The 23259-nt window shown below is 41.7% G+C and overlaps 1 protein-coding gene across 1 annotated transcript in view; it reads right to left on the reverse strand.

The window, feature by feature from the left end:
• Window positions 1-23259, reverse strand: part of ADAMTS20 (ADAM metallopeptidase with thrombospondin type 1 motif 20) — a 293501-nt gene that overhangs the window by 58751 nt on the left and 211491 nt on the right. Inside the window, exons 20-28 of the mRNA XM_075600093.1 lie at window positions 17879-18089; window positions 17116-17280; window positions 9202-9366; window positions 6672-6791; window positions 5850-5957; window positions 5321-5485; window positions 4920-5216; window positions 3550-3711; window positions 706-882 (exon numbers count right to left, since the gene is read on the reverse strand). Coding sequence (XP_075456208.1) covers window positions 706-882; window positions 3550-3711; window positions 4920-5216; window positions 5321-5485; window positions 5850-5957; window positions 6672-6791; window positions 9202-9366; window positions 17116-17280; window positions 17879-18089 — 1570 coding nt within the window. The remainder of the gene's footprint in view (window positions 1-705; window positions 883-3549; window positions 3712-4919; window positions 5217-5320; window positions 5486-5849; window positions 5958-6671; window positions 6792-9201; window positions 9367-17115; window positions 17281-17878; window positions 18090-23259) is intronic.

The following is a 23259-nucleotide window of genomic DNA, read 5'->3' on the forward strand; positions in this document are numbered from 1 at the left end:
AATTAAAATTTTATAGAATTTTATTTACACAATAGGGCAATATTAAGCCCTCAGTTATTTGTTCCACTGCCTACAGGTAAATCACTAGTGGCAGAACCAGTAGTGGATAATTAGCTCTTATTGATGATGAGTGGAGGCTACATTGGTTATTTGATAGTTAAGATCACCTATTTAATGTATGCAATATAACTTTCTTTTACAGCAGGCTCTCAGCTCACATTGTTCAAAGCTGAGAGTTCCATTGTCATCCTCCTGCTCCAAGTGGTAGAAATTCTGTTAATCAGAGCATCTTACCTGATATAATGACTGGTTGTATAAATCTATAAGTGTTAAGAGTCTTATTATACTGTATATTATATTATACTGTATATCTGCTGAAGTGGCTGTTTGGACGGTTTTCAGCCGAAATTCCCCATTGACGTTATTCGGGAATTTCTGATGAATACAGTCCGAATGGCTACTGCGGTGGATATAGAATAAGTCCCTAAGTGTTTCCAGCACCACTCCATATGTGTTTGTATACACACATATACAAACACATACCTAAACACACATATATTATTCAAAATATAATTACTAAATATTACAAAATTAAATATATATTTGCTTTAGATAACTACTAGGCTGTACATTTCAAACATTGGTATCCACTGGCAAAAGCTCTGCATATAATTTACTATAAAAATAAAGTAAATACTATCGTACCGATTTCCATGGTCCTGGATGCCATGAAGCATCAGCAGGGCATGCGTGTGTATTACACTGTGCCTCATTTGGGGGTTTATCTAGGATTTCACAGCTTTGATCATCCAGATGTTGTCCATGTCTCAGCTGGCAAATCACGGATCTTGTTCTCATCCCACCTCCACATGTTTGTGTACACTGCACAGCAAAAACAAAACATATGCAACGTTAACTAACACACATGTACATGAAACAAGTAGCCATTTTCCACAATACTGTAAGTAAAACTTGAATCCAAGAACAGCAGTAAAAATCAAGTTTAAAAAAAGCTCTAAATAATCATCCAATGGCATATAATAAAAAAAAACATAAAAATATGACCTAATTGTTTAGGTCTTCAAGGCTAAGGGTAATTTGTTTGCTGGATTTTGTTGATATCATTATTAGAATATATATATATACTTAGAGATTCATTTTGAATGGGACTGCAGGGACCTCCGCTGTGGTAATCCGATGGGCCATTAATCTGTGGCTGCAGAAATCTCACAGAAATGTTGCAGCGTTACTGTGAGATAGCCCTAGATTTTCCAAGGCAAGTCATCGGATACTACTGGTGGCGGCATCTGTATGTGTATGTGTATGTATATATATATAAATGTAAATACAACTGTATGCTCATCTGCATGTCTTAGGCAGGTCTGCATATATATATATATATATATATATATATATATATATATATATATATATTATATATATATATATATTATATATATATATATATATATATAATATATATATATAATATATATATATATATATACAGTGGTCGACAAATCACCAAAAAATCTACTCGCCGAACAAAAAAATCTACTCGCCACCTAGTACCACTTGTGTGCTGCTTGGGCCAATAGGAGCTCACCACAATGTTAAATCCACTCGCCCAGGGCGAGCAAATGTATAGGTTTGTCGAACACTGTATATATATATATATATATATATATATATATATATATATATATATATATATATATATATATATATATAAAGGATGTTTGGATATCCCTATGTGATAGGCTGAACGGCCTGTCACTCAGCAACAGCCAGTGAGGTTGCATATTCCTCCCCCTCTGTGATACAATGAGAACGCTCCCTCACATAAGGACAGCCAATGAGACTGCACATCCACCCCATCTGTGATAGACTCATTGGACTGTCACTCACCCAGGGACAACCAGTGAGACTGCACATCTCTCACCATCTGTGGTAGTCTCAGCAGCCTGTCACTCACCCAGGGACAGCCAGTGAGGCTGCACATCCCTCCCCCTCTGTGAATGTAATGGAGAGCAGTGTGCACATGGGGCAGGAGGGAGTGCAAAGAGAGGGTAGGAAAGACATTAAGGTGAGGAGAAAACAGAGAGACAGCAAGGAGAGAAGGATACAGATGTACAGATGAGTTGGAAAGGAGGGAGTGTAGTGTGCACAGAGAGGAGCAGACACAGTAAGGCAGGGAATGAAAAGAGAGGGGAGAATAGAGTGCAAAGAGAAGCAGGGCATAATGGAAGAGGAAGGGGAAGAGAGACCGCAAGGAGGGAAGAAGAGACAGAGAAAGACTGTAACGAGAGAAGGAGACACTGAGACACAGCAAGGAGAGGAAGAGACAGATGGATGAAGAGGAGGAGGGAATGGAGAGTAGTGTGCACATGGGGCAGGACTGAGTGCAAAGAGAGGGGAGGAGAGACAGCAAGATTAGTAGGAGATGGAAACAAAGAGACAGCAAGGAGAGAAGGAGACAGATGAGATGGTAGGAGGGGAGGGAGTGTAGTGTGCACAGCGGAGCAGACACAGTAAGGTAGGGAGTGCAAAGAAGAGCAGGGCATGATGGAGTAGGGGACAAGAGACAGTAAGGCATTAGAGGGAGGGGTGAAAACAAGGAGTCATGTTTCATTAATAACCTTTCATATCTCCTAGATCGTCGTATGCTTTGCCGGGTACAGCTAGTTTAGATATAAAAGCTATAGCTGGACATTTCTGGGTAGGTGTGGTAAAATTTAGTATTTAATGAGACATCCGTAATAAAAAAAATGTGCTAGTAATCTCCTATTGTGTGCTTATTTGAATGTCCCTACACAGAAATATCTGAAGTCTAACAACTGAATAGCATGTGACAATGGGGTAAATGAAGCAGGTTATGGGACATGCTAATAAATACAGTGTAGATGAAGACAACCGCACACGAGGTTCAGTGCCAATAATTCAACTCCGTGCTGCATCTTTACCATGACACTTTGTATTGTAGAGAAAACACATTTCGCTGGGGGTAGACCCAGTCTTCATCAGGGTGCGTCTACTGCTGGAAACATTGTATTTTTTCTGGGCTACAAAGTGTTATAATAAAGATGCAGCAGTGACAATGTGCATTTGTTTTCATCTACACTGCATGTAAATATAAAGGGTGAATTCAGGACAACCAGAACTGACCAGCACAGACGTAATAAAGGAGGATGCCAGTTTGTGACATGAAGAGTCCTGCAAGTGTGCGGACTGAAATTTAATTAGACATAAAAATATACTTATGGCTACTCTATCTTAGCTAGTATTCCCGAAACCTCCACAATCCAGGTTACCAGGTTTCTGGAGAAAGAATCCAGAAGGTTTTAGGCTAATGATGAAGGTGACCCTTATTTATACTTAAACAGTATGCTGTCTGAACTTGTATTGTTTGATTACTGTAGGTGAGGTGGTATATTGGAGCTTTCAAACAGCAGGCCTAAAAAAATGAGGAATCTAAGTGACTTGTAATGTCAACAGAGTCAGACAAATATACTTTAGCAATCTGTGCTATAAATGACACAGCACTCTTACTTCTCCCCAGGTGCCATGGTTCCACTGAGGACAAGGTCCAGAGTCACAGTGCCTTGATTCAGGAGGTTTAGCTGTCTGGTCACAGAAATGACTACTCCTTCCTTCTTCATCCTGGCATACCACAACCCTGCGCTCAAAACCACCTGCACATGTGCTGGAACACTAGTGAAAATGATATAGAAAAATAAATCTCGTATACAATAGAGGATTCTGTAGGCAATATACTACAGGATATGCTAGTAAAATGCACAGTCATTAGGATGATTTTTAAGACACATAAAAAGGGACTCTATAAAAATCAATAACTTTTGATATTAGTCATATCTGCAAAGATTGAACCTTTCAAAAAACATAACAAATTTATTGTTGAATTTGTATCTAGAAAAAAATAATATGGTATATGGTAATGATATGAATGGGCAGTATAAAAACATTGAGATCACTACACTCCCACGCTGAATCTGTAGTTAAAATATAGTGTACAAATTTCTTTATTAAGTACTGTAGCACATAAAAAAGTAGCAAAGCTCCAGAAACAGCAACAGAGCTGAACACGATACATTAGAAAGGGCATGCTGGTCCGAGGCGCTAGTCTTGTGCTCTTTCTGATGTATCACGTTCAGCTTTGCTGCTGGTTTTAGAGCTATGCACCATTTTATTATATACTACTTTATAAAGAAGCCTAGATGTTTTAACTACTGATTCAGCGTGGGAGTGCAGGGATCTCTACTTTTGATACTACAGTAGAGGCAACTCTTATTCTAACAAAAACCAGTGGCAATTCCCCAAAAGACCCAGGTACACCCAGGTGTACATTCTGAATACATGCCTTAAACTTTCCTTAAACTAGCCCCAGCATTTCTGCATTGATTAATGGCCTATCAGATTAACAGCGGGGGGTCCCTGGCAGTCCCATTCAAACTGAATGGGACTGCCAGGGATCCCTGCTGTGTTAATCCTATGGGTCGTTAGTCAATGCAGAAATGCCTTAAACGTGCCTCAAACTAGCCCAGAACATACCCAGCACATACCCAGCACATACCCAGCACATACCCAGAATGTAACCCGGCTAGTTTACAGCAAATGTTAGAATAAGCGTTGCCTCTACTGTACATGTGTTTTAATTGCGGAAGTGGCAAGCAATTGATCATCATGCACCCAATATACAAGATCTGCTAGTTTCTGGTGTGAGTGCTGTTCCCGTTTTTTGCTTTCTTAATAATATACATGGGCAATAGATCAACTAAAACTGCACAAACATTAGTTAGTACAAAAAAAAAAGCATTAGATAAATATTGTACAATGCACTTATTAAGGTATAAAAATAGGCAGATGTGCATACAAAGATTGATTTTTAGGAAAATGCTTACTGCTCCCCATGGTCCTGTTCTCCACTGGTTGCCTCGAGCAGAAGGCATATTCCTTTGGTCGACATTGTCAGGCACGTCATGTCCCCTATGTATATGGGGATTTTCTAGTTGTGGAACTCTCATTGGATAATCATGATTATGAGGGTAATGGCTGTACGGTGTGCAAGGTGCGATATTACATTCTTGCTCTTCAATAGGCCGATTCTCAGGATCACAGTTAATATCTTCAATTCTTTGGTGATAACTGATGCAGACAACCTGTCGCATTACCTTTCCATTTCCACAAGTTACAGGGCACTGGTCAAACAGAGAAAAACATGAGATAGAATACAACCTTTTAGTAGGTGTGAATTTTGCTGTTCATTTTACATAGTGCCCCTCAAGGAGCTCATAGTACTTACAGGAGACCAGTCCCCTGATTGCCATTCCCCACAAGAAGTAAAACAGTTTGAAACTTCCGCAGGTCGTGGTAGATGGTCACAAAATGATTCTTCAGCAACACCACCATACACATCTCTACAGCTCACGTAGCGAGCGCGATTACCCCTTCCACAAGAAGTAGAGCACTGAGAATATAAAAACATTTTTTAAGTGTAGCAAGGCATAATCACCATTTACATATGGAAGTTCCTGGAGATAAGTATTTCTCGTCTCCTAAGTAACGGCTATCAATCAAAATTAAATAAAGGATGGGCCCAATGCATTTAACAGCAGTCAGTTCATGATTATAAATATACTTTATACTCTAATTGATTCATTGAGAATTAAATGTCTCGATGTAAAAACATAATAAATTCGAACAATCTGGAGAAGAACAATACCTGCATAAATATTGCAGATATGTTAACACCATTCTGGTTACACAAGTAGCCTTAATACTTGGTAGAAACACATTTATACTCTTAATTTAAAGAATTAAAGGTCACTTACTGGAGTCCATGACCCATATCTCCACTGGGTATTCTTTTGCCTTTGATCAACAGGAAATGAAGTTGTTAATACAATGGAAGATCCTGGGCAAGAAGGCATTTCACAATCCTGTACAAACAAGCAAGTAAAAAAGGACCCGTAGGATAACTGTTGAAAATTTTAACAGGCTCAAGAAGCCTTTAAAATGAAAAGGTACAGTATAAAGAGCAGAGCACATATTAAATTATGCATAATGGTTGCTGCATGTTGATTTACACGTGGGAAAGAAAATTAACTGCACAGTCAAGACAAATAACATAGACAAGGAGACTTGTGGGAAATATGCGAGAATTCAACCCAGTTTAAACAGTCAAGGAAAATACAGGGAAAGGTTGACTTTTACACAATGCGAGCCATGTTTATAGATGTAGAAAGCTTTATTTTACCTAGCGGATACACATAATATCATGTTCTAGTGCAGAATATCACAGAATTTCCATAGGATTCAATGACAACGCATGATAACGATAATGATAATGCAGAATATCACAACATACAGGGTATTGCACCATTATGCGCCAGCAGGAACCATAATCCTTGTTAGCAGTTAATGGTCTACTGCCTTTAATGGACTGGAAGGTGTCTTATGGCATACCACTGTCCAGTAAATATATGCCTGTATCAAATTGGGGAGGAAATGTTATTGACCACTATTTTTAACAACTAATATGTATGTGATTTACAGATACTTCCATTCTTTAAAGACACCATAAAAGTTCGAATGAGTCAATATGCACATTCTTTGAGAATAAAAAATGTTAAAATGATAAAATAAATATTTACCTGACTATCTGTAGGACGAGATGCGGCATTACATTCTCGTTCATCCAAAGAAGTCCCATAAATTCCAGTAATGCATTTCACTGTGCGCATTTGATATCCATAGCCACATGTAACAGTACACTGTTAAGAAACATAGTTTATACCATATACAATTTTTCTTGTTATGAAATAAATAGCATATATTACAATGAAAGAGCAGGCAGAAGTAGTCTTATAGAGTAGTACATTGTTATTTACGTGGAATGTAATACAAATGAAAATGCACTCACAAAGGTTTCTGCATCATAACTGTGACAGTGAGGGGGTACCCAGGCCAGTAATAAAGGTATTTGGCCCGGCTGGGTGCCCCTGAGCCACATGGGGGAATTGTGATTGTCGGCTCTTCAACCCAATCATGGCATGTAACTGCATTTGTAATAAAGGTGTATGTGTATTATTACTATTCCAGGAGTGCCAACCAGCAGAGAGGTGCAGGGCGTGAGTTTCAGGGGTGTTTTTATGGTAAAATGTTGTCAGGGTGTGTTTGGGTAGAAGGGGGCTCGTGTTGCGGGTTACCCCGAAACATGTACTCAGGAATCCCCCCAGATTCCTAAGGACATGAGGAACACAGACCACCGGATAAAATACTGCCTAGAAAGCAGTTTGCTGCTCCCCGCCAAATCTCCCTGCTTCAGCACAGACCAGGACAGTAAGAACGGGCAGGGAACTGAATTACGTTACAGTTCTCGGTATATGCCCAAACCCCAGAACCCAGTGTGGGGTTCAGTACATCCCTCACAAGTATAAGATGAAGAGAGTTATAGGTGTTTTAAGTTAAAGTGTAGAGTGTCAGTTCTGCGACCCAGTGATGGCTGTAATACTGTAATTGAATTAAAAAAACATCTGTGTGTCTCCCACCAGGGATAAGGTGTCGAGAATCATATCATGTTTTAAATGTATGGGTTATTGGAAGAGTGTTTCCCTGTAAACCGCGCAAAGTAAAAAAGGTTTAAAAAAGCAGCAGCTTACAGCATAGCATTTAGTCAACTTCGGCTAGGAAGCTCCTAGAGCGCTGAGTTTTGCTGTGAGGACTGCTGGAGTAAAATCATTAAAAAGGTTATTCCGCAATTATTATAAAGGTATATAAATATTGATGTATAAAAGTCCAAGGGTTATGTTTTTGTTAAAGTAATGTTCAGAGGAAGTCATTCAGTGTGGATGAAGGCCCATTTGCATGGGAGCCAGCGTGGCTACTCCGCCCCTAAGCTTTAAAGGACCAGTTTCAAAGGCCGTCCAGGATATAAAGGTGTCAACCATGTGTTAGCAAGGGTATGAAGTGTCAGACCATGTGTTAGCAAGAAGGGGTGAAGAAAGAGACTTCAATAAGCCATCCTGCCAAATGGCTGCTCTGTCCAGACTTTCTGGTGCTGAGCCGGCAGGGGGTCTAGCATGACAAATGGGGAAAGATGACGTTGGTCGCACATGCCCAGTTGCTATGCTGAAGCTCCCAGTGCCAGGCTACACAGGACTGGCAATCTCCAGGATAGGTGGCATCATTTATTTCCATGCAGAGATTGCATATTTTTTGACAGCCACTATACCTATGGATTCAATAAATTCTAAATATAAATACATACAGTATCTAGCAAGAACTACTGCGGAATACAATAAATCCTCGTTAAAGTTCAGAAACATGAGGAGAAAGTAGGAAATCGGATAATCTTTACTTTTACTCTTTTGTTAACAGTCACCCTCTAGATGTTTTTATTGCCCATATTTCCATATGTATATATTTTATACAGTATATTGTATTTGGAATTTATTGAATCATAGGTATAGAAAAAAGCTTATTATTATGTATAGTATATTGTTTATGTGTATGGTAATAATGTCACTGTGATAAAAACACTGAAGAGACTGCAGTTGATTGCAACTAGCATAACATATAACGCATAGGTGCAATTAATGTTGGAAAGAAGAGAAAATGTCCCCTCAACATTATGGACCTACGCTTAACAAATTGCTTTTATTCAGAAAGGATATTCATAAATGTTAAGACAATAGGATGCTCCAAAGCAACCTGGATGGAATTTAGTCTAGGGATAATACATAAAGCAGAGTCCAGTGATAACCTACAACACTTTTTCTGTCACTGTATGCCAAATAAACATGTTTCTAAAACGCAGGTCAATTTTTAGCAACAATTCCCTCTAACTAGCCCTTTTTTTAATTTGAATATTTTCTTTACAGGATTGAAACTGGGAGTCCCCAGATCCTCCGATACCGGTATTACTTCCTGGTTTTTAAATTGGCTTTAAATGGCTGTCCAATAGGAATCTGCAACTGTTGATATTGCAGCTTCCTATTGCATGAGATTTGGTGGCCATATTGTTTTATTTATTTAAACCAGGTAACTTCAATGGTAAAAATCTCAGAAAACGTGGGATCCCTGAGGCTGAAGCGAGTATGGGGGACTGCTGCTTTAAAGTACTTCAATGAAACTTCATATTTAGATGTTTTGTTTAAAAGTACCTGTATGTTTTGTACTTACTGGTCCCCAGGATCCCACTTGCCAAGATGCGCATGCTTGATGCTCACAGGGGACGACTACTTCAGGTTTGTGGCTTGGATCACAGTAGCTTTCTTTCAATGGCTCATCATTCAACTGGCATGACACTTGTCGATGTTTGTTGCCTTTCCCACACGTCACAAGGCACTACGGATTTATTATTCTACTCTTAGTCAAGCACCACATTTACGGTTTATTAGTTATAGTCTTCTTTACTCCAGAAGAAGGGACCGATTTGTCTTAAACGATCTTGAATATCTATACAAAACTTTACATCCTAAGAAAGGGCTTCCAGGTATTTCCCACAGTTAATACATTATCATGTACACTGGCGACACACTTTATTCGAGCTTGGCTAGTCCCACGAATTCGGGTATACCCGGGTGTATTGAGGTTTGTGACTGTTTTCTGCCCGAGTGCATTGAGTTATTTTCCAAGCAGGGATTGAAGCATTTTATTCCCGCTGGCTGCAATACTGCACAGTATATATATATATACTGCATTACAATTCATGAATTTATGCCATCTGGTAGACACGCGAAGCATTGCAGCCTATTAAATCCTAATCATTATCATTTAACAGATCAGCCGCCCATCAGCCAGGCATGAACCCAGGCTGGGAAGGCAAATGCAACGGGGCTTGTCAGAGGTGAGGAGCGGCGCATTCCAGGTATCTGCCAGGTACATACCGGGTATTTGCTCGAATAAAGTGTGTCGGTGCAGTAACCCACATAATCCATTCGGACACACAAACAGTAGGTTAGATTATATGTAAATTTGTCTTCTACCTACAAATGTAGCCAGTGTTATTACACCTACTGGCGTGTTGCAGCGAGACATACACAACCTCCAGCAGGAGAAGTGGACTCTTGGTAGAATCAGCCATGCGCGAGCATGGGGGAAGTGCAACCGCACAACTTTCACACAGGAGAGTGCAAGCAGGTGCAATAACATTGGCTACATCTGTATGTATGGTGTGCCACAAAAGAAATTCAAACTCTGACCTGTCCATAATATTTTTTTTATTTTCCAAAATATATATATATAGAGAGTGAAAAAAGTTTGTGAACCCCAATGATAATTATGGAAATTCCACAGTTTTTTCTTGATAACCTTCTTGAATCAAAACCAGTCTTTTCTTAAATATCCATGTATGGTTTATATTAACAAATTCCAAACTTTGAAAAAAAATGATGCACAAATTAGACGAACAATGAGTAATTAAGAGTCAGGGTATGTGCAAAAGTAAGTGAAACCCTAATTTATCCATTAAATTAAAGGGGATAATTATAATCCAATGTTAATATAATTAGGTAGATATTCGGGGTGAGTCTGGGAGGCCCCAGTCTACAGTATATAAAGATCAGAAACGTTGTGATTTTGGTCTTCTGTGGAAAAACGTCATGCCACAAGCAAAATACATTTCTGAGGATCTCAGAAAAGCAGTTACTGATGCTCATTAGTCTAGGAAGGGTTACAAACCAATTTCTAAGGATTTGGGGCACCACCAATCCACTGTCAGACAGATAGTCTACAAATGGAGAAAGTTCAAGACCACAGTCACTCTACCCAGGAGCAGCTGTCATACCAAGATCTCTCCAAGAACAATCCAGCAAATCATCAGGAGGTTACAAAGAACCCCAGAGTAACATCCAAGAATATGCAGTCCACTATCACCTTGGCTAATGTGAGAGTTCCTGACTGAATTATCAGAACAAGAATGACCAAGAATGGTGTTCATGGAAGGATATACAGGAGGAAACCACTGCTCTCTAAAAGGAACATTGCTGCCCTTCTGAAGTTCGCCAAAGAGCACATAGATGATCCACAAAACTTCTGGAACAATGTTCTCTGGACAAACGAGTCAAAGGTGGAACATTTTGGCCTCAATGATAAATGTTATGTTGGGCAAAAACCAAACACTGCATTCAAACAGCAGAACCTCATCCCAACCATCAAGCATGGTTGTGAGAGTGTGATGGTTTGGTGCTGCTTTGCTGCCTCATGACCTGGATGGCTTGCTATCATTGATACAAACATGAATTCAGCATTGTATCAGAAGATTCTAGAGGAGAATGTCAGGCCATCCATCGGTGAGCTGAAGCTGAACCAAAAGTGGGTCATAAGCAGGACAATGATCCTAAACAAGCAGATCTACAAAAGAATAGCTGCAGAAAAAGAAATTCCACATTTTAGAATGGTCAAAGTCCGGACCTAAACCCCATCAATATTTTGTGGCAGGGCCTGATGCGAGCTGTCCATGCAAGGAAGCATTCAAATGTCACTGACTTGAAGTAGTTCTGTAAGAAGGAATGGGCCAAATTTCATTTCAAAACCAATGTCAAAGATTGACCAGCAGTTAACAAAACACAAAACCCCAGAAAGCTCTTTTTGGGAACACCTGAGCCCCCACAAAAAAAAAAATATATATATATATATAAGTGTCAAAAAGGAGTGCTATTGAGCGTGGCATATGTATACACAGACGACAGAGAAGCCCAATGCTACATCCAACATGACAAAAATACACAGTAAAATACTTATATATTCTCTTGAAAAAGGGTCATTTAGTTTAACCCTTTGGCCAAAGCGTTGTAAGCTTGCGAGCCACGACAAGGCAGACACCTGTTCGCAAGTCCTAACACTACCAGATAAAATACTAATATACCTCTATTAGGATTAAAATTCTCATTTACCTCTATTAGGAGGAAGAAAGACCACATTGGATCTATATCCAGTAGAATGAAAGGACCTACTAACTTGGGAAGTGGGGAGGGGCGGGCTTAAAATAGAGGTTATTAGTATTTTATCTGGTAGTGTTAGGACTTGCGAACAGATGTCTGCCTTGTCGTGGCTCGCAAGCTTACAACGCTTTGGCCAAAGGGTTAAACTAAATGACCCCTTTTCAAGAGAATATATAAGTATTTTACTGTGTATTTTTGTCATGTTGGATGTAGCATTGGGCTTTTCTGTCGTCTGTTGTATACATTTGCCACGCTCAATAGCACTCCTTTTTGCCACTTAGATACATATATATATATAGATGAGATATTACCAGATGGAGGTCCAGCAACAAAGAGACAACACACCAGGGGTATATTCAAAGTAGTATGTATTGTAGAAACATACAGGCACCTCAGCCAAAGTTTCGGTCTGCAGAGAGAGACCTTCCTCAGGGCTGTGCAATGGTACAATGACCGTGACTCCTACTTATACCTCCACCCAGTGCAATCAAACACCCAACAAACCAATCAAAACCTAATAAAAAAACATATGACACAATGTAGCAGCTGTCAAGCATGACATTTACCTGGAGTGATTGCAATTACCATTTCTCCTTCTGTTCCACTGATCAGACTGCCGACGGCACCTGATGACATCAGTGTGTGGCAACAGAAACCTCTCTGGGTGTCTTCTATGATCCTTACTGAGCTACTGCACATGTGCAAGTCTCAAACGAAATCGCCATCTTGGTACACCAAGTACTCTCATACCTAACCTCAAGGCACCACCTCTCTTAGCTTCCTTAATGCTAATGCGCATGTGCAAATCGGAACAGGCTTCCCTGCTTCTCCTACCTTATCACAGTGTGTGCCTTAGACCTAAATAAGGCAATCACTCAAACGGTTATATATGCTACAATGCCTGGAAGTGCTGATGGTAACCTACATCAGCAATTAGGGCCCTTGTGAATACTATAGTCTAATTTAAAAGAACATTATAAAACACATCATTTTAATAAGTAGAAAATATTAAAATATTGTGCTGATGTATCCAAGTATTGCTATATCATCTGGTGCCTTCATATGCGAACCTATATATGGATATGTATGAACAGACACACGTGTTACATGATGCGCCTCACACACGATGTATTAAGAAGTATATTCGGTACATAGATGACGTATTCATAATTTGGGGGGGCACAGAAAAACAACTTCTGGAATATTTCAACTACTTGAACACCATACCCTCAACAATCAGGTTTACCATGAGCTTCAGTCAACAAGAGATTACGTTCCTGGATACGGTTATATACAAAAATGATGGTAAATTGTCTACACGGGTTCATCTCAAACCTACGGATAAGAATACGCTGCTACACGCCTCTAGCCATCCAGTTCCCCTTAAAAGGGGTTTACCCTATTCTCAACTTCTACGGGTAAAGAGGATTGTAAGCGACCCAGAATTGGTTGATGGGGCTTTGTTACAGATGGCCAAAAAATTCTATGAAAGAGGATATAGCTCTACAGACATAGAGGAAGCATTGACAAGAGTGAAGCATGTAGACAGAAGTACCCTGTTGACAACAAAAACCAAGAGTTTGGAGTCATCACGCTTTAATATAGTTACCTTTTACACGACTATATCCAGTTCCATTAGAAACAGTGTGAAAAAACACTATCATATATTGGAGAACGACAAGAAGATTGGGAATTTTTTTGTGGAGCCCCCGCTTTTTTGCTATAAACGAGGTCCAAATTTGGGCGATATACTATCAGATGCTGACCCGATTAAGAAATAGGCACCAGTAAGAACCTGGCTGGCACAAAAACCTGAAGTATACTGTTGCCACGGCTGTATTAACTGTCAGTTTCTCCAACAGGGTGCCACATTCTCTCATCCACATAGCGACAAGGCAATCAAAATTCAAGACCATTTAAACTGCGAGTCAAGATACGTTGTTTATTTAATCAGATGCCCATGTGGACTATGTTACATAGGGGTATAAGTAGGAGTCACGGTCATTGTATCATTGCACAGTCCTGAGGAAGGTCTCTCTCTGCAGACCGAAACGTTGGCTGAGGTGCCTGTATGTTTCTACAATACATACTACTTTGAATATACCCCTGGTGTGCTGTCTCTTTGTTGCTGGATCTCCATCTGGTAATATCTCATCTATTTGATTTTTTATGGGATTAGCATCTGGATACCTTGTGACATGTGAGTGCTGGTTGTTGCAATTATCTACATACATATATATATATATATATATATATATATATATATATATATATATATATATATATATATATATATATATATATATGAAGACAAACAAAGCAAAAAAGCAGTGCCTAGTGAGGGTGTGGATACAAAAATATGTTATAATAGATTATGTGTTAATAATGAAAAAATATATTATTAAAAAATACTTAACTAAGTGCCTATCCTAATTTTAATCAAAGTGAACAGTGTATATCCTATATATGATGTAGAAAATTATGATTATGATCACAATATGCTTTTAAAACTTGTACCCTTGTGAGTGCATTTTTTACCCCCCCTTTCCCCTTCCCCTCAATAAATTTACGGTTTTATACTATGGGGCGTGCGCTCTCTCCTTTCTATATATATATATATATATATATATATATATATATATATATATATATATTGTGGGGGCTCAGGTGTTCCCAAAAACAGCTTGCTGGGGTTTTGTGTTTTGTTAAACTATTCTCAGCTGTTTCAGCTGTTGGAGGTTAGTGGCTCCTCCTTCCCAGGTTTTAAGCCCGCCCCTCCCCACTTCCCAAGTTAGTAGGTCCTTTCATTCTACTGGATACTGATCCAATGTGGTCTTTCTCCCTCCTAATAGAGGCAAATGAGAATTTTAATCCTAATAGAGGTATATTAGTATTTTATCTGGTAATGTTAGGAATTGCAAACATGTGTCTGCCTTGTTGTGGCTCGCAAGCTTACAACGCTTTGGCCAAAGGGTTAAACTAAATGACCCTTTTTCAAGAGAATATATAAGTATTTTACTGTGTATATTTGTCATTTTGGATGTAGCATTGGGTTTCTCTGTTGACATTGTTGCTCAAGGGGGTACCGCCAAGTACTGAATCTAAAGGTTCACATACTTTTTCACACATGGACAATGAATGTTGAATCATTTGTTCAAAAAGCATCATGTTTTTGTGTCATTTGTTTGATCAGGTTATCTTTATCTATTATTAGGACGAAGATTAAGATCTAATAACATTTAAGCTTGAAATATGTGAAAATCCTAAGGGGTTCAAAAACGTTTTCTTGACACTGTACATATAAAAAAATTTATGTAGAGTATTATCCTTTATTATATAAAGCCAACAATTCTTAATAAATCATATTGTTTAAAGATACTCTTCCAAAAATAACACTGGTTCAGTTTAAAAAAGGCTCATAATTCACTCCAACCTTGTGTGTGAGTCTTCGTTTAAGTACATTTAAACATAATATCATACAGAATGTGGCTCAGATCCACAAAGGTGTGTTAAATCAGGGCTTATAAAGTCTGTTACCAAAACCAGTAACAGACGTTATTTTCCTTGAGGTTAAAGCATATACACAAAGCTAATTATACAGGTGTAGCCGAACTTACTGTCCTCGGCTGGGCCGCTGACAGGGGGGGGGAGAGCCGTCCCGGTGGCTGCGGGGGGCTGGCCTGCTCTAGAAGTTGGGCCGAGCCAGTGGTTGGGCCCAACTTCTGCATCCAGCTGTCAGGACCCTGCTTGCCGCCAGGCCTCAGCTTTCCCCAGCTGCTGCAGGACTCCTGCTGGGACCGTCTCTCTCTCCCACACTGGGTGCCTCTCCTTCCTGCCGGTGTACACCAGAAGTTGGGTTCGATGGAGGTGGGGGGTGTGGGGAGTGGTAGTGTTGTATTATTTGGGGGGGTATTGTTGTATGTATTTAGGGGGTAGAGTTGTATGAATTTGGGGGGTAGTGGTGTATGTATTGTGGGAAGGTAATTATAGTGGGGGGAATTGCATGGGTATTGGGGGGGATTCTGCGTGTGGAGGAATTGTGTGTGGGGTCTGGGGGGAGGAGGGATTGAGTGTGAACAGGGGGGGATTGAGAGAGTGGGACAGAGTGAGAGAGGAGTAATTGAGTGATAGCAGAGTGGGGTTGAGTGAGAAATACATAGGGAGAGGGAGGGGAAAAGAGGAGGGGGCTTGTGAGGTGTGAAAAGAAACCGGGGGGGGGCTCACAAAAACCAAATAAAACCCCTCATGTCTTAGACAGGTCTGAAACCCTGCCTTTAACCATTATCACCTAGCATTCTGTGCTTCCACTGCGGCAAGGAATTGTGGGAAATGACATGCAAATGAGCACGTGTCAAATGTGATCTTTTTATTTGCTATATGCTATACGGTGGAGGTTTTTTGTTGCCTTTTCACCCACCATAACTTATATAAAGTGTGGTAAACCTACCAAGCCTTGAAAATTGAGTCAGTACAACCAGACTCAAACTGATGAGACCCAAAAGGTCAAAACAGCTGTCTGTGAGTGGTTTCACTGGCTTTGCATCTAATCCCATGCTGTGCTTAAAAGCTGTGTGAACAGTGAGCATTAGCTTATAAGGGTTCCATGTAAAAATGGATATTAGGCAAAAGGTGACACGGTGTGCTCATTTGCATGTCATTTTCCAGAATCCCTTGCCGCAGTGGAAGCACTGAATGTGATGTGAATGTGCTCACAAGTGATCTTTTTATTTGGAATATGGAGTTTTTTGTCACCTTTTTCACCCACCTTAACTTATATAAAGTATGATATATATATATATATATATATATATATATATATATATATATATATATATATATAAAAATATTAGTATTAATTTTTTTGAAAGTAAAATCCTTTCTTCCTTTATCCATTGTAACACCGCCAGAAGAAGAGATCAGTGTATCTCGAAAGCTCGCACAAATAAAAGCATTTTGTTAGCCACAGAACGGTATCGTCTATTCATTTTTGAGAAAGAGAGATACATATATATATATATTTATATATATATATATATATATATATATATATATATATATATAATATAATATAATTTGGCCATTTAACCAGTAGTGGACCTGGGCTTCTTAGAGAAACCTACTGTATGATTCTACTTACTGTATCAAATCTTACCTCGCTCCACTCACTTGTAGACCAAACAGGACAAGAATGGTCACTGCAGCTCTGAGTTACAACTTTATGATGTGCATTACATTCTCTGTCAGTCAAGTGATGGCCAAAGTTGTTCCTACAATAGGCTTCTCTTGACTGCACTCCTCTTCCACAGCTCCGAGAGCACTGTCATTTTGATATTATATACACAAAGAAAAAAAATATAACTTTCAATGTGTTTTTTTCTAACAAACTGAAAATAACCATAATAATATAAACATCCCATTCAGATGTTATATTACAACATAAATTGTGAACAAATGTTTGAATAGTAGTGATTTCATAGTTAAATAAATGGAAGGGGAAGAGATAAAGAAATTTCACAATAATTCATTTAGTAATCTAAAAAAAAGAGTTCCAGCTTTCTTTAAAGACAAATAGTTTTTTCTTTCTTTAGAAATGTATTTTCTAGGACTGCAGAATCCAGTTGAGCATTTATCAGATTTTCTACTTTTCGAGACTTTTGATTTCCAGTTCTATTAGATGAAGTCTTTAGCAATAATAGTATCTCTACTTACAATGCTTTAAATCATAGGGGTTATTCACAAAACTCTGATAAGGGATATCAGAGTATGATCAACATTAACTGCCCGTGCCTTGAATGACAGTTAAAGCTGATCACGCTCTGATATTGTTTATCAGAGCTACTTTAATCTATCTGCATAGTTCTGTTCCGTTTTTAACTGCACAGTACTGTATCTACTGATACACAAACATTGAGTACCTGGGACCATTCTGTAAAATGCCAGCTTGTTAAGAGACATTCTCCATGGCAAGGTTCTCTGTTTGGAGGTTTTGGCTGGCTGCCACAAAATGTATCATCCACTGGACTACTCAGCCTCTTCACAGTGGAATACTTAATACAGCGTATATCCAGAGTTCGATGTCCTTGGCCACATTGGGTTGTGCATTCACTTTTGCCAGTAACATGCCACCTATAAATACAAACTGTTACATAAAGTATGTCTTCAGCCTGGTTTCTAAAAGAGAAAATCCAACGTTATACTGTATGTCTTTGAATCCATCCTTATCCCTGTAACTGCCAAACCAGTAAGGATTGTTAGAAAAGCCTCTTCTCGATATAATACTCAGGAATCAGGTTTCCAGTTCAAAATCAGCATTCTTTATTTTCTTCAATTCAGCTTTAGCAAAGATACAGCATGCTATATACGTCGGCTCAGTTTAACGTATCTGAAGGTAGACATTAGATGCTTCTATTCGATGTAACAAGCATCTTTAGAAGGTAGAAGGTAGTCACTTATGCCATATTCAAAGTGATTCATTATACTATCAGGACAAAGAGCTATAAATCACTTATCTTAGCTAACACAACACCTTTTTATGGCTAAAACTGATTTCTAAGGAAGATAAAGAACTAAGAAAAATATATAAATATATGAGCTAGGAACGAAAGACATCAGAAAATATAAAACACAGACAAGAATCCTAGGAACTGTTTAAAATAACAGACGTAGCTAGACGAAGCTAGGAACAGGGGCACACCTGTCAGAATATAAGTTATAGGATATAGCATCAGTGAAATACAATGTACAGGTGTGCCGACGAGTATTCTAACTGTAGCCATGTAAAAAATGGTATACCGCTCTCTCTCATGCTGGCAGTAAACCTGGTAAGTATGCAGGGTTGCCAGCGACAATCATGGAGGTTTGCCCTCACACCCTGGTGAGTGTCATATGTAACAAGGGAAGTGACAACATGCTCTGTGTCCACTGTTAGTGACACAAGAGGTGTGTCTGTTTCTGAGTCTATATAAGACACTGTACTGCCAAAAGTTAGTGTTTAATCAAGGGTTCAAGTTCAAGGAGTGTCTGCAGCAGTTCAAGGCTGTCAGATCCAATTACTAGCTGACGCAGATGGTGATCTCCCTTAGAGGAGAGGTGAACCAACTCTATTGAGAGAGGAGGAATCTTCTGAGAGGAATGGACTCCAACAGAATGAGCGTCTAGTACAACCGCAATGAGGGGCAGTCTGTCCAGGATGATGCAAATAAAGATGCCCTTATTCACTACAACCCTTCTGTGTGAGTGTGGAGTCATTCTACAGAAGGAGGTATCACATAGGAGGTCCCCATCAGATACATCCCCCTGCGGCCGCAGAGATCCTGATGGGGTGGAGGCGCTGCCTCGGATGCCTGTCATGCTAATATCCCCACTAACACCCAGCGGGAGACTCAGGAGTCCTGTAAGCCAGCAGGTGCACCACAACATACATAGACATGTAATGGGGCGAGTAGACAACAGGGGCCAATGGGAGATTGGGTGGGTGTCTAACCGTTACATTTTTGGAGGCGCTGCTGAGATACCTATCAACAGGACAGGCTTTTGCTAGGCACACTAGGAAACAGGGAGAGCGTATGCTGCCAGTCAGTGCTGTGTATGGGGACAGAGCCTAGGGGTAGTCAGGAGTGTGATGGAATTATCAGCTCGCTAAGCACAACCTAGGATCCTGAACGGAGTCAAGTGGGTCTGGAGACAGGACTATAGCTGATCTAGTCACCTTGAGGTACCTAGTGGTAGAATGCCTGAAGGGATAGCCTGCTTAACAAGGGTCAGGATTTCTTGAGAGGATCTGCGTTAGTGGTAGCCAACAGTAGGTAGACGCCCTATTACTGCATGGGAGAAGCCAGAGTACTCTAGCCAGTAACCAGGATACTTACCGCAGAGCACTGACTGGAGGAAGGTGGACACAGCATACACAGAGAGAGTGAGCCTAGCCTGAGGTAGTGCAACATGAGTCAGACGTATATTAGATACACGTAGGTGGTGCATCGTGGCATTGTTTATTGCATCGGAATGGCAGCTGCCCCGCAGAGAGGATCGCCATGTGTGATAAAAGAAATTACAGTGTGAAGATGGCGACCGCAAGTAGAGAAGCTCCACGCGGTGCGGAGAGTCCAAGATGGTGGACCGCGGCTGATGGAGGGAGCGCACGTGGTGTGCATACGACGGAGGAGTGGGCGACTGAAGTGACTTTGGCGGGCATGCTATGGAGTGGCGCCAAGGCTGTGGCCGCGCCGTTTTTGTCCTGTCTGGGGTCCCGGGGTGCTACCCTGGAGGACAGTGTTGAGGACATTGTAGTTATGTGCGGAGAAAATGGAGAATCTGCTTGCCAGACGGTAAGCCACAACCGACAAAAATATACCTCAATTGCTATAGTGAATGGCCGGGCAAACCAAGATGGCGGTTCCCGATTTCCCTGGGAGACTGCGTGGGCTGAGTGCAGAGAATTCTGCAAATGCTAAGGTTGTAGAAAGTTGGCGCCAAAAAGAGAACCCCACTCTGCTGGGGGGTATGGTGCGAAAGCTGTGGCCGCGCCCTCCTGGACTGTGACAGGCTCAGAGCCAGTGCTGGGTCACCCAGTGAATCTGTGGGACCCTCCCCTAATATCTACCAGGGGGAGGGGTCTCCGCCTTTGCCAAATTAGAGTGGAGCTGGCTGAGGGAGGCGTTAAAAAAACGACCCCTGCCCTTCAGTTGTGAAGAGCTGGTGAACAGGCATTACCCCTGTACAAAGTGTCTCCTATAACCAGCGCTGCAAGCGAAAAAGAGATGGAATCTCAGCACACCCTTACTTGTTGCCGGGAGGCATCCTGGTGATTAAGGCGGGTGACACCGAAACGATACGATGCCAGTGTATGCAGTGCCGATTGCAGGGTGGAGTAGCCAGTACAACGGCTAGGTGCCCCCAATGTGGCATCCACTATCTATGGGCCGTGCAGCCCTTTGTGCCAGGAAACATCGTGGAGGCGGGAGCAGAAATAGCCAAGCTGACGGCTGAAGCCTCGCCCAAAGTCAAGGAAGAGCAAGCTGATCCCGGAGAATGGGGATCGCTCTTGATGATAGCGACGGAGCCTAAAGAGACAGGGGCCTGCAACCGCGGTGAGAACCTGGAACCTCGCCATCAGTCCCCTATGGGAGTGCCACTCCCCGAGTCGGAGTCTGCATCTTCGGACGAAGAGCAAGCGAGCCCGACATCGGTGGTGATGCGCCTACCGGCAGACCACTACAGCGGTGCTGTATCAGGCCTTACCTGCAAAGCAGCAGAGCGGAGTCTCGAGGTGCCGAGATCACCTGTGCGGAGGCAACCAGAGTGGAGGAGTCCCACGGCTGTGGTGACTTCCATTGCGGAAGGCGGCGGAGGCCCCATCGGCAGCCAACGGAGTGGTGAGATACAACCTTACCCTCCACAGGCGTCGGTGGCGGCGGAGACGGAAGGCCTAGCCCAGGAACCCAAGATGGCGGCGATGAGTCCCGCGAGATCGATGACCTCACTTCCGGCGGACCCTGCGGAAGTGGATGGAAGATGGCCGCGTCCTCGCAACCGCTGTGCAGTGGTCAATCAACTGGAGCAGCCAAGAGCAAGAGCTGGCAAGCCCTGCGGAAGCCTGGGAACCAGGAGACGGGTGAGCCGGAATCCCAACCCGATGGTACCGGTCGAGGTAGCGAGAAGCTGCGGGTCGTTGTGCCGCATCGGCCTATGGCCTTTCCCTATGCCCAGTCCCTGGCCTAAGTTAAAACCCCTGCCCCTGTCACCTCTTCATCTGGGTCCCAGTCGAGCCAAGGGCTATCTGGGGAGTCACGGGATACATCCGATGAACGGACTGAAAAAAATCTGGACTGGGGCGATTGTTTTACCTCCGATGAGGGATCGGGGAGGGAAATGTCTGTGCGCAAAGTATCTTCATGTACTAGCGATAGTAACAGTACTGTGAATGTAACATGTAGGCCTAAGCGCTTAGGGTCAAATTCTAGGTCCACAGGGACATCCGGAATCTCTTCAGGGGGAGAACCGGAAGAGAGTGAGGACACGGTAGCGGTAGCAGAGAGGGTAAAGGAGAGAGAAACCAGGTGGTGGGCGCCCATGTTTGAGGGGTATGAGGCCTGGATGGACCGTACGCGGTTCATATTGAAGAGGGAAGGAGTAGTGGATTACTGGTGGGGCGTAGGAGAGTTATCTGAGGAGGAGCGCTTAGAGGAGCTCTGGATACGGTATACAAACAGGGGTAGTTACTCCCCGGGGGTCATCTATATTTCGAGATTTAGTCGATCCTGATGAGCCATTGTCATGGGTACTGCCAGGCAGGGCAGGCAACAAGAAGCTAATTCGCACCAGCAGGGCTGAAAGAGCCATTGTCACCAAATACAAAAAATCCCATTGCCTAGAATACCCTTACGTGCCCGAACCCTTAATGCAGGAGATTGAGGATAATAGGGATAAGTGGCTGAGGGAGACAGTAGAGGAATACATAATGAGCAAGTCGAGTGGTTATGCTGGGTTTAAAACCGATGAGTTCAAGGAGTGTCTGCAGCAGTTCAAGGCTGTCAGATCCAATTACTAGCTGATGCAGATGGTGATCTCCTTTAGGGGAGAGGTGAACCAACTCTGTTGAGAGAGGAGGAACCTTCTGAGAGGAATGGACTCCAACAGAATGAGCGGCTAGTATGACCGCAGTGAGGGGCAGTCTGTCCAGGATGATGCAAATAAAGATGCCCTTATTCACTACAACCCTTCTGTGTGAGTGTGGAGTCATTCTACAGAAGGAGGTACCACATAGGAGGTCCCCATCAGATACATCCCCCTGCGGCCGCAGAGAACCTGTTGGGGTGGAGGCGCTGCATCGTATGTGAGTAAGACTCAGATCACACTACCTTGGATGCCTGTCATGCTGATATCCCCACTAACACCCAGCGGGAGACTCAGGAGTCCTGTAAGCCAGCAGGTGCACCACAACATACACAAACATGTAATGGGGCGAGTAGACCACAGGGGCCAGTGGGAGATTGGGTGGATGTCTAACCGTTACATAACACTTACCTTAAGATTGCCTTGGAAAATCTGGGGCTATAACCAGCAAGATCCAAGTACATGCTGCATACATGCTGCAAACATTTCAGTGACATTTCTGCAGAGACTAATGGCCCATCGGATTAACACAGCAGGGGTCCCTGGCAGTATGTATGTACCTGGGTTTTGTTGGTGATTGCCCCAGATTGGTTTTAGAATACTCGTCGGCACTACAGTATGGGAAACGAGTTTTAAACTGGGCAAAGCAAGTCTTATCTCTAAAATATACATCCTGTCACTC

Source organism: Ascaphus truei, chromosome 5 (assembly GCF_040206685.1).
Source record: "Ascaphus truei isolate aAscTru1 chromosome 5, aAscTru1.hap1, whole genome shotgun sequence".
Lineage (NCBI taxonomy): Eukaryota > Metazoa > Chordata > Amphibia > Anura > Ascaphidae > Ascaphus > Ascaphus truei.